At 35.9% G+C, this 12,598-nt stretch overlaps 1 protein-coding gene across 1 annotated transcript in view; it reads right to left on the reverse strand.

The window, feature by feature from the left end:
* Positions 1–1,195: 1,195 nt before the first annotated feature.
* Positions 1,196–12,598, reverse strand: part of LOC144974491 (F-box only protein 7-like) — a 20,720-nt gene continuing 9,317 nt past the window's right edge. The window contains exons 7-14 of the mRNA XM_078917398.1: positions 12,224–12,304; positions 11,837–11,929; positions 11,569–11,621; positions 10,955–11,078; positions 9,945–9,982; positions 7,388–7,565; positions 4,816–5,766; positions 1,196–1,694 (exon numbers count right to left, since the gene is read on the reverse strand). Of these exons, the coding sequence (XP_078773524.1) occupies positions 5,639–5,766; positions 7,388–7,565; positions 9,945–9,982; positions 10,955–11,078; positions 11,569–11,621; positions 11,837–11,929; positions 12,224–12,304 (695 nt within the window). The 3' untranslated portion in view covers positions 1,196–1,694; positions 4,816–5,638. The remainder of the gene's footprint in view (positions 1,695–4,815; positions 5,767–7,387; positions 7,566–9,944; positions 9,983–10,954; positions 11,079–11,568; positions 11,622–11,836; positions 11,930–12,223; positions 12,305–12,598) is intronic.

Here is a 12,598-nt window from a genome sequence, read left to right on the forward strand (position 1 = left end):
TATTCCTCTTACTCTTAGTGTGATCCTGTGCTTGTGACTGGATGAGACTTTTATGTGATCTCAAACTAAGTACACTGGTAGTGTGCTCTTGGATCTACATCTGTTCCCCAATGGAACCAATTCCCCTTTGTCTTATTTTACTTTGGTGCTTTAATTTTAATTCTATAATTTTTTGACTATCTTATTTTCTTCCTTTTACTGGCACTGATATGAACTAAATGTGTCACAAGTGCCATAAAACCCTTAAAAATAAAAAAAAGAGGGGCCCTTAAAAAAAATGAGGTATAGGTACTCCCGCAGCTATACTCACCGAGGTTTTAAAAATTCTGTGACTGAATCACACAATTCTCAGCAAGCTTCATTCAGACTGCGAGGCTTACCACTACTACTACTACTACTACTAATACTATTACTATTAGTTACTGCTACTAGTACTATTACTATTACTGTTACTACTACTACTACGACTACTATTACTACTACTACTATTACTATTACCGTTACTACTACTACTATTACTACTACTACTATTACTACTACTACTATTACTACTACTACTACTACTACTATTACTTCTACTGCCCTCTACTACCACTACTACTACTACTACTTACTACATACTACTACTACTAAATACTACTACTACTACTACTACTACTACTACTACTACTACACTACTACTACTACTACTACTACTACTACCTACTACTACTACTACTACTACTACTACTACTACTACTTACTACTACTACTACTACTACTACTACTACTACTACTACTACTTTCTACTATACTACTACAACTACTACTACTACCACTACTACCACTACTACTACTACTACTACTACTACTACCACTACTACTACCACTACTACTACTACTCCAGCCCAGTTGACGGCATAATGGAACTCACTCAATTTAGATTGAAATGTCTGGGGTCTGAATTCTGGTGGAGATTGGGATTTTCTTTTGCAAGTTTTAGAACAGAGTTACAACCATCTTTTAAATAACTTTAAAGTTTTGAAATGGGTCAGGCTTACCTCATTTGAGGTCAACATAAGTGGAAATCAAAGAAATTTATTCGCCCTGACTTTCATGTAAGCATCAATGGTAACATTACGGGACGAGGCAGCCTGCTGCTCTGTCATAAAATTCAATTAAAATATAAACTCTCAACACAGACAAAACAATAAAATAACTAAAAACAAGATTTTATTCAATTTTTGAAAAATGTAAGTTTTTACAATTGCTATCATCAGGCTTGAAGGAAAGAAAACCAAAACAATGTAGACCTAAATGATGGCAAAAAAGCTGTACATATGTAATGCTCAGAGGTGCTTTCATTCATTCATTGAGTGTAAATGTTGCTGCTCGAAGCTCGAAGAAATAAATAATAACGTGAAGTGGAATGTAAGCTTCAATTTAATTACAAAAACAGATCAAATGAACCGTTTCGGGTTTCCCCTTTATCAACAAAACAGGATGATTGAAACACCACAGGATGTGGTGTTTCAATCATCCTGTTTTGTTGATAAAGGGGAAATCCGAAATGTTCATTTGGTCTGTTTTTGTAATTAAATTGAAGCTTACATTCAACTTCAGTGATGATACTTTTCCGCGGAAATCCGCGGTTTTCTTTCCTTTCCTCGGTTTTCCTCCTCAGATCCTCGATCCGCGGATATTTCCTTCATTTCCTCCTTTTACTTTTTTTTTTAATATAATAAATCTTTTTAAAAGAAAATATATATATATAAAAAAAATTTCCTCCTTTTACTGGACTCCGGGCGTTTTAAAATTGAACGATCCAGCTGCGGTGCTTCATCGCCACTGCGCCACTGCGGAAGTGTTCATCGACCATGTTTATTCGTTCGATGTGGTAAGCTAAGTGTCGAAGAATAAAACTAGCACGATATCGCTTATTTTGGACATGCGAACTTTCCTACAGTAGTCGCGTAGTCAATAACTCGATTTCTGCTTATGAAGTCTAGTTACGATACCCATCCAGGAATTAAATTTCTTTCAAATTCAGCCAGAACGATCTCGCATTTCATTATCTTGTTTCACAGAACGGTATGGACGAGATAAATCTGATCTAAAATCTAGATCTAGGCCTGGATTCTAATTCTTTTTGGATATTGTGACTGTTGTGTGTCCTCTTTTTTTTTGTTTCATTCTATGAGGACGTGGGCTCTAGACTTAGACTGGATTCTAATTCTTTTTTTAGATATCGTGACTTTGTAGTAAACTTTTAGAAACAATGAAGCCTTTAGGTAAAAGTGAAGTTAGCCGTGCCAGAGAGGTCGACTGTAAGGTAAAGAACAAATTTAGATTTGAGTGGCTTGAAACTGTTGTTAAAGTGACTTGTAAAAATGCCGGGGATGTGGACATCCGACTCATTGACAGCATTGTTAAAGTTGATGTTGCTGGTAAAGCATTGTGTACATATTGCAATGATGTTATCAGCTATGGGAGCAAAGGAAAAACTGCTCTGATTGATCATGTAAAATCAGTGAAGCATGTAGCTTTTGTTGATCACAGGAAGACCAATTACACTTTGGGCTCTCAATTCAAAAAACCAGAAACTGCCTTTTTTCCATTATTTAAGAAACAAATTGTGAAAGCTGTTGGTGATGGTACTGAAGTGACTGATGTTACATCTAAGAGCTCTAAAGTGACTGAAAGACTTATCCCAATAAATGATAGGACTGCTAATATGGAGGCTATGATCTTAAGTGTGATGGCAGAAAGCAATATTGCTTTCTCGGCTGCACCTAAACTTCTTGAGCTCATAAAGGAATGTTCCCGTGACCCAAAGGCTCTTTCTAATGTTTGCTCGGACCGTTGTTCTGCCGGATACAAACTTAAATATGGAATAAATGATTTTTTCAAACAATCCAGCGTTAAGTGTATGAAGGAATGCCCTTTTTCTCTAAATATAGACGAGAGTACATCTGCAAACAATAAAAAAGTACTTGCTGTTTTAGTCAGTTACTTCAGTCCTATTAAGGAAGAGGTTGTGATTGAGCATCTGGCTTCTATTGAACTAGTGAAGGCGGATTCATCTTCAATTTTTAAGGCTGTAAAGGACCTTATTGAAAGCAATGCAATTCCATGGACGAATCTCCAGTCATGTCTGCTGGATTCGTGCAATGTAATGAGAGGATCCAAAACAGGTTTTGAGACCAGGTTGAGGGAGTGTGCTCCACATCTCTTAGATGTGGATGGGGATTCGTGCCATCACATACACAACGCTGTTAAAAGATTTTGTGAACCCTTCAATGGCTGGGTTGAGAGACTTTTTTATGACCTGCACACAGATTTCAAGTGGTCTAGTGAGTCAAAGCAGATTTTGGCAGAATTATGCTCAGCATTTGATGTAAAATTTTCAGTGCCAGAAAGGTTCATTCCCCACAGGTGGCTCTCAGTGTATGATGTGTCAATTTCCACTCTCAGACTGTTGGATATGTTTTACCTTTTTTATTATCCGTATGTTAAGGACCAAAACAATCACAGAGCAGGCACAAGGGCAATTGTGCAAAGGCTACAAAATAGCAAACTGGAATCAAGGATTTACCAAATTTTTGAAATTTTGAGGGAAAAATGCAAAATCATGACAAAAGATGGAAGGCAGAGGAAGGAGAGAATTGTTGAAAGGTTATTTTCCAACAGTAGGAAGACAGTCCTCCATTTGAACTTTTATGTTGCTGCTCTCCCAATGCTGAAAGAGTATGTTTGTCAGTTTCAAAAAAAAGATCCTATGATTCACAAGTTACATGACAGCCAGATCAATATTACCAAGAAGTTCCTTGCCTGTTTTATCAAAGCAGAAAAGTTAGTGGATATCTCCCCCAAGAAAATTGCATCCTTAGATGTTGGTAGTGTAGAGAACAATCTGGAATTGAAGGACATTTTCATTGGCAAAGTCACTTCAGACATTCTCAAAAGTTATGAGAAGAGAAATGAATTCCTCATTACAGTCTCGAGGGCATACAGGCATTGTGCTAAACATCTGCTTGCAACATTGCCTCTAAACAATCCACTAATAGTCAGTCATTCAGCCTTAGATCCAGAGGCTCCCTGTCATAGTGTCATTGGCAACGCCTTAAACACTCTAGCTAGTCATTTTGGGCATTATTTATCTCAAACGGAAATGGAACTTGTTTTGGTGGAAATAAAATTTTTTGTCATAACCAAGAAGGACTTTAATGGGGAAAGGGTTGATTTGTGGTGGAATAGAAATAGTGACTTTCCTATTCTTCAAAAGCTGGCTAGGGCTTGCTTATCCATATTTCATGGCCCACAGGTAGAGGGTTCCTTTTCTAAAATGAAGGATATTCTTAAAGACAAGTGTGGCAACATGAATATTTCAACATTCTCTGCCATACAGACGGTGAAGTATTCTTTTAAAGCAAGGAATGCCACTGCCCTGGAATGCTTCAAAAGAAAAGACATAGATCACAGTGAAATTGATCCTGTCCTGATAAGTTGCATTAAAAAATCTCGCAGCAAGTATCATGCTGAGTTGCAAATACAGAAAGAGGAAAAGGAAAGAAAAAGACAAATGTTTGATCAAGCAGTTGTAAAGGCGGACACAAAAAAGCAAGCAAAGGCAGTCCGGGAGAAGGCAATTAAAACAGCCTATAAGCTTCATATAAAGAAGCAATCCAAACAGGTTGGGCCCCCACCTAGAAAGAGGCCCAAAACACACTAGTACTCTTCAAGTACTCAAAAGAAGTCATCCTGCCTACTTTCCTGTGGTGCAAGAATGTTCTAGGTGAGTTTTACGTTTTTCCGAGACTTTTCCTCCTTTTTGACTTTTTGTGAGTATCATCACTGCAACTTCACATTATTATTTATTCATTCATTCATTGAGTGAAAGTCATCCATCTTAGATGCTCGGAGGTGCTTTCATTCATTCAGTGACAGTCAAATCATTTTTGATGCTCTGATGGGCATTTATATTTCATTCTTAATTGGATTCAATAGTCTGATGTCACGCCGCCCGGCAACGGCAGCAATCTTGGTTCTAAACAAAGGAAATCATTACTTTTTACTCTTCATGCGGGCTGGAACCTTTCATATGCCTTGTGATCAGAATGTGTAAAAGTCAAAACATGATCACATTTATGTTTTTTTTTCCTCTGGATACACTTTTATGCTCGCCGAAGAAATATTTCATACGGGCATCCGCCATTGTTCCGATAGTTTAGAGCCAGTGTTACTAAGTTACCATGCGTCATTAGGAAGGAAGTGACGTTACGACTGTTGAAGAGTATTGAAGTGTTTGAGGAGTAGGAGAATTAAATTTTCTAGTTGCTATCGAAAACCGATTCCAGTCAATGTGAATTACTAGAGATTTCATGGGTATAAATTAACTCTTTGCAGATAGGATTTGACTGGCCAATAATCCGACATCAGACCTCACAGTTTTTAAGAAAATAACAACAACAGCAATGAAACCCATGCTTCAATAAGTTTTATTGCTGTTAAGTTTTTGATTGGACGAAAACCAGGTCTCACCATTGGAGGGTTGAAATGGCAAAGTGAATTTTAAAATCCTCTTAAAAGTCCATGTTTATTACAGTGTGAATGTAACAATATACTATTTATAATACGGCAATTTTATTGGTAATCATTGCTATAAGAAACCCCCGTTGTTAAAAAATGGTGAACCAGTAAGATTGCCACGGCCTCTGCCTATATGACCTTGACCTTGAAAAGGGTTGGGGGGTTGACGCCGCATCCCTTCATGTCCAATATTCAAACCTGTGTCAAAAAGGATAGTAGAGACAGACATGAATTCCCAAGGTCCTTTCAAGAACTTATACACTTTAGCATATTAACTAAATGTTTGGTAGCAATGACTATGAAAAATGTTTTTTTCTCTTTTTGAGGAAATTTTTTGTCTGAAATCAAAGCTCTATCTCCACTGAGTAAAAATGTTTTTGAATTTTGAAAATCCATTCATAAATAAACAAGTTATGCAGTTTCAAAGGTGTCATTTATTTGGATGACCTGCAAAAAGGAAAAAAACGCCAAAATATGGGACGCTTTTTCGGCATTTTTTTCGACCTTTGGTTGTATCTTGCGTAATAGGTCGATTAAAAGATTGAAATTTGGCAATTTTATGGCAAATTTGATAGAGAATATGATGAAAACAATAGAAGAGTTCTAACATATATAATTTTAGAGCTGGATGGTATATAACACACACACACACAGAGGGAGAGAGAGAGAGAGAGAGAGAGAGAGAGAGAGAGAGAGAGAGAGAGAGAGAGAGAGAGAGAGAGAGAGAAATTAGTATAACATGCACACACATAAATATATTAAGAAATGAGTATATAACATACACACACACAAACACACACACACAGAGAGAGGAGTTTGCGTACATAACGAAAGAAATATAGAAGGAAAAGAGAAATTGGACAAGGGGACAAAGGTTACTGATGGAATGTGACTTGAAACACAATAATTAAACCCATGCTGAGATTGTAGATCATATTGCAATCGAAAACTTTATAATTTCTTAAATTCTTGTAAATTAAACAGTCAAATTGTCGCTGTTTATTGAACCTAAACGCAATGGCAGACGATAAACACCCCTCTGCCAGTAAGACCGCGCAGACATTTTGACTTGTCATGAACTTTAAAACGAGCTCAACCAATCAGAAAGCGCTTTGCCGCGACCCGCTCAGCCGCTGAGTTTGGTGCCAAATCATTTTGAACTTGTGACTTGTGATTCTGGCTGTAGGGAGTCAAAATGGCTTTGTCTTTTACGAATGAAGAGCAAATTAGGATGGTGTTTTGTAAAATACGGGAAAAGTACTCGTCATATTCATATGAAATTTTACAACCAAAAAGAAGAAATGTTCATGTATTACCTTGTTAGTGACAAAACCTACACACCCGGTAGTTTTAGAAATATTTTACTCCAAAGAATAAAAATCTATTTTTAACGGTCTTCTGGTAATCGCACGAGTTTTGTCGCTTGACATAATCTAAAATGACCTTTTTCTAACTGTGTGCCAACTTTCAGTCATATTCATCGATAAACAGCGTCGTAATTAATCTTTTAAAATAGCATATGCGAAACGGCTTCGTCCCATATTGTGTTGCGAATTTGGGCACTTCATGAGCGAAAAAGAGGCCCAAAGATTTGTGCGGGATAGTCGTTTGATTAAAACGATGTGAGCTCTTCTATAGCAAAATATCCACTCAATGAGCTCAAAGGGTTTTATATACAAGATGTCCCAAGACAACAGCAACACTTAGGAAAACCATCAGCTCTTATTGGTGTAGCACAAAAACACAAACACCCATATAAAACGAGTTACAAAAGCAAATGACTACACACAGAGAGCAGAGATACAAACGAAACGCTCACCTCCGGGAAACTGTGGGTTGAGATCGTGTTCACTGCCCAGCATGCGTGGCATTGGAGGAAAGAAAGGGGCGAATGGTCCAGGACCTGGAAAGCCAAAATCCTCCTCCAATCCAGCTGAAAAGAAGCGGCGGCGAGCCTCCTGTTGTTCTACAAATTCCTCATATCGATTCTTGAACAACTGGAAAAACAAATAAAAAAATAAAAATACAGTAGAATTACTTTAAACCGAAATTTTGGGGACCTTCTAAACCATTTCGGTTTAAAGACATTTTGGTTTAAAGCAAGTTCCCATTTTGTGATGTTTTTCAAGGGTAGTAACTATTTAAGAAATTTGCTCATTTTATCGTATCATGGGTTTCCCCTTAAATGTAGTTGTTGAATAAAAGCCATCTTCGTGACCATTTTAAAAATCATCATTTTTTTATTTTATTATTTTATTATTATTTTTTTTTTTTGGTGTGTTTTAAAAATATTTTTGGGGGTTTTCGTTTTCAATTCAAAATTGTTGAAAGAGTTGAGTTCGGGATGCTGTGTTTTTTTACATATCTCCGTCTTGATCAACTGTTTTTTCATCGACTTCACATAGTATTTTGATTTTAAACTCCAACGTGTAAGCACAGGGCTTTCTTTTAGACATCTTTTAGTAAAATGTAAAGCTAAAATAAGATCGAAAGGTCTTGTGTGATAATTGATAATGAACGATGCGCAGCTACTCAGAGGTGAAGTGAAATGGAAATGAAAAGGAGTGTCAATGCTAAGCTGTCTACTACACACCCCTCTTGTTGAAAAGCCATTAGGTTCAAAGGCCTAATTACATCTCACACACACATTCAATCAAAGTGGAAATGAAATGGCATGTCAATGGTAAGTTGTCTACCACTCCCCTTCTTATTGTCGTGTTGAAAATCCAGTCAGTTCCAAAGCATCAACACACGAGCGAGAACATTTCACTTGCGTGATTCTACACCCCAACTCCCCTCTTTCCTCATTTTTCGCCCGCCAGTCACCCGTATTTTGTCTTCCTTTTCCAGTCTGCGATCGTGGTGCTGGCCAAACCCAAGTGCAGTGATTGAAGTGTTTGTCTACCCCCCATCCCTCACCCTCATCTTATACTTACACTCTTTGTTTTAATATCGCCGGGCATTATTATGTGGGGCCACCTTCCCGAATTTTTGAAGAAAAATAGAGAGAGAAAAAGGGAAGGTGCTCTCAAGTTGTTTCGGTTTAAACAAAGTCCTTCTTAGAAGTATTTCGGTTCATCGTAAGAATTAGTACAAAGATAATGAAGAAACTAGTACAATTTATTAAATTCTTTGCGGTTTAAGGTATTTTTTGGTTTAGCTTCTTTCAGTTTAAAGTAATTTTACTGTACATACAACTTTTTAAAATTTCCACGAATTTTGCCATGCTCATCGCCTGTTTTAAACTTATTTTCAGGGTAATTGTAATATTATTTTACTAGGTTTTGACTAACAGTTATATTATATTTTTTTTCAACAGTGCAGTAAAATTTAATGCATAATGGAAAACCTCTTAAAAAACATGATTTGTGACCCACCATATCAGTCTGGTATTACGTTGTGACAATTTAGAGTGGAGAAAAAATGAGTTTTGAGTAAAGATAATGAGAATTAAGAAATCTAAGGTTTTTAAAGTTTAAGAAATTACACCCAATCTTCCGAGTGAAGGCATTAATTTTTATTCATGTTTTATAAATTGAATTAAGCAACAACAACAACAACAACAACAAATCAATTTTTAGTATCAAATTCTACAAAACACAATCTGGCTGCGATGGATCACAGTAATAGGTGGTATTTTACGGATGGGGTCTTCTGACCTCCCATCATGCGCAGTGAGATCACTTGTATCTTCTATCCCCCATAACTGTTTCCCTCTCCACGTTGCTCTTGGGATCCACAGCTGGTAGGGAGATGAGATTTTTTCCCCTTTCAATCATCTCTGTTTTGTACTATTGTAGTTATTAGTGTTGAGTGTTCTTTGTAAACATTTGTGTGTATCTCTCATAGCAGGATCCTTTGTTTATGTATGGATGGGGCTTTTATTAGGTAATGTCAAAATAGGCACATTGATAGATTGCTCAAGGAACCTTCTGCTCCCTATTTGAACCAGTCCCCTTTGTCTTATTTCTTCTTTGGTGCTTTTAACTTCAAATCTATAGCATTTGCTCTAGCATATTAATAATAATAATAATAATAATAATAATAATAATAATAATAATAATAATAATAATAATAATAATAATAATAATAATAATAATAATAATAATAATAATAATAATATTATATACTTTATTCATCCAAACATATGGAAATTCGTTTACAGGCGTGGCATGCATAAAAATGTATAAACACAAAGTTGAGAATCTATGATAATTCTTATTATCTATTCCATTTAAATAGGCCCTAAATGACATAATAGTGTCGCAAGCCCCGTAAAACCCCTAAAAATAAAAACATAACATCACATTTGTTATAATAATCATTTAAACGATAAGAGCACAGCAACGTCAAAATACGAAACAAATCAAACTCACCTCATACCAATTCCTTGACAAACTCGTGTCCTCTGGTCCTGAAAATGATCAATGATGGGAGGAATTTAGCTGCTGTTAAATTGGTTGTCAAGAGGGTTTGGCTACAAATTAAGAAATTCAGGAGCAGGCACCGGTGCAAGATAAAGATCTGAACAAGGGTCTATGAAAGATGCCTTCAGCTGACTAAATTTGATTGTTGAAAAGTGCAGCCACTCCATTTGCACCAGTCGTTATGAACACATGTATTATACGAGTTGTGAAAACAGCAAGGAAAATGACAGCCAACCGCACCCACTTTTGAATTTGAGCTCCAGTACAAAGTACCTTATAATACTTATAATAACCACTCGATATAATAATAATAATAATAATAATAATAATAATACTAATAATAATAATAATAATAATAATAATAATAATAAACGACTGCAATAGTTATAATACAAATGGAACGTATGCGTGGACAATATTTAAAACCATCAGTCTGACTGTTAAATTTGACATTATCATAGTTGTTTCACAAAATGTGCTTTATACTAGGATAATAATAAAGATGATAAAAGGACTATAACTATAATAAAAAAATTCATTTATCAGTGCTAATGGTGACAAAAAAGACAAAAAAGGAATTCAGTTGCTGTTAAATTGGTTGTCAAGAGGGTTTGGCTACAAATTAAGAAATTCAGGAGCAGGCACCGGTGCAAGATAAAGATCTGAACAAGTGTCTATGAAAGGTGCCAGATAAAGCAAGCAAGACAAATACAAGAAAAAAAAACATCCCAAAAAATCAGTCGACCTCGACTGGGGATCGAACCTCAGACCTTCTGATTACCGGTCAGAAGCGGTACCACTACACCTCTGTGGTTTCCCTGTTCTGCAGGAACGTTTAATCACCATAGACACAACTCAATTTTAACTCTCTCAAGTTCACTATGTATAGAAATTGGAATAAATTTGTCCAATTTCCCACTCATGAGAATACAAGAGAGTTGAAATTCCAGCTTCCTTACTTTCAAAACTGCTGATGTAAAGCCGTCTCCAGACGGTGTTGTCCTTGTACACAGATTTCCACTGATGACACGATTGGCCCAAATTGCACACACTCTTGGCATCCAGGAAACACATCAACCTCAACTGATTTGTAGAAGAATTTGTTGAAATAAATTATTTACAAAACGATCTTTCTTTTTTTTAAATTAAAAATTTTAAAGGCAGTCATTGAAAAAATATTATAATCATTTATGGCATCAAAAAAAGGTAATAGCACTGTTCACAAATCATAACCATAAAACTCCCCCCCAAAAAAAACTCTGATAAAATGGCACTCCAATTTAACACTTTGATTTAAACAAATATTGTCATATATTAAGATTGTTATAATCATAAGATCTTATAAATTGTCTAAAGATAAAAATCTATATATGAGTTTAAATGTTCCTGTGCATTTTATTAAACTACGAATTTTTCTGAATAGTAGACAGCTCTGAATTCAGTCGTTTTTTTTGGGGTTTTTTTTGGTGTTTTTTTTTTTTGGGGGGGGGGGTCTTTTTTCCATCTTACTCACCCCATTGTAATACCATTTTGAAGCGATGGGTTACAAATATACATGACAGGTAACACTTACTTTTACTTCACACGGTAAAGACAACAATCCGTGTGTCTCTCTGAAGCCAGCAGCTGGAAAACAACAAAAAATGGGTCCTTTAGAGTCGAGATATGCTTTAAAAGAATAAACAATGAAGCCCCTATCTACTTAAGAACAACTATCTGGAGAAACCAAACAGGATGGCTAGAATTGATCGTGCATGGATATATTTTTTTAATATGATGAAAAAGACGAAATATATTTAAATTATCTAAAGTCCGAAATGAATCAAAATAATGGAACTCACAGGTGGCAAGGTGGTTTTGCAAGGCTAGGCCGATGGTGTCCTTGAACATGTTTGAGAGGCGATCCAAGGACCTGTAGGCAATTGCAGCACTTCCTGATGATGGGACAGTCAACGTTTAGATATATATAAATATAAAGTCTTCATTAGAAAGTTCACAAGAACATTGAAAAAAGATTAGTTAAAATGTGCATATCCAATATTCAAATAAAGTCAGTCTAGTATTTCACAGATGAACCCCCCCCCCCCCCCCCCCCCCTCGCTCCCCCCAAAAAGAAAAAAAAAAATTAAAATTTAAAAAATAATAAATAGAATAAATAAACGAATAAACAAATAAGTTTGTAGGTTTTTTACAGTCTGACAACAAAATTAAAGTAAAAATTCACAAACCTCCAGAGATATCGCGAACAAAATTCTCTGCCCTGAGCTGAAGATGATCTGTTTTAAAGCTGCCAACTGTTTTTGACAGACCTACATATTGAAATTAAAAATAACAAAAATTTTAAATTGTATAAATCGTGATGGTAGGGAAAGCATCGTTGCAAATATAGAGGGAACAGGCTTAGTTATAAAGGAGAAAATTCTAAAACACCCAGTTTACTCCCTCCATCTGTGGAAATACTAAATGGGCATGGCTCCCCCCCCCCCCCCCCCCCCCCCGCCCCCCCCAAAAAAAAAAAAAAAAATTAAATTTTTAAAAATAATAAATAGAAAAATAAAGAATAAACAAATAAGTTTGTAGGGGTTTTTTACAGTCTGAAAAAA

Source organism: Berghia stephanieae, chromosome 6, assembly GCF_034508935.2.
Source record: "Berghia stephanieae isolate SIO BIC M18660-M18661 chromosome 6, UCSD_Bste_1.3, whole genome shotgun sequence".
Lineage (NCBI taxonomy): Eukaryota > Metazoa > Mollusca > Gastropoda > Nudibranchia > Aeolidiidae > Berghia > Berghia stephanieae.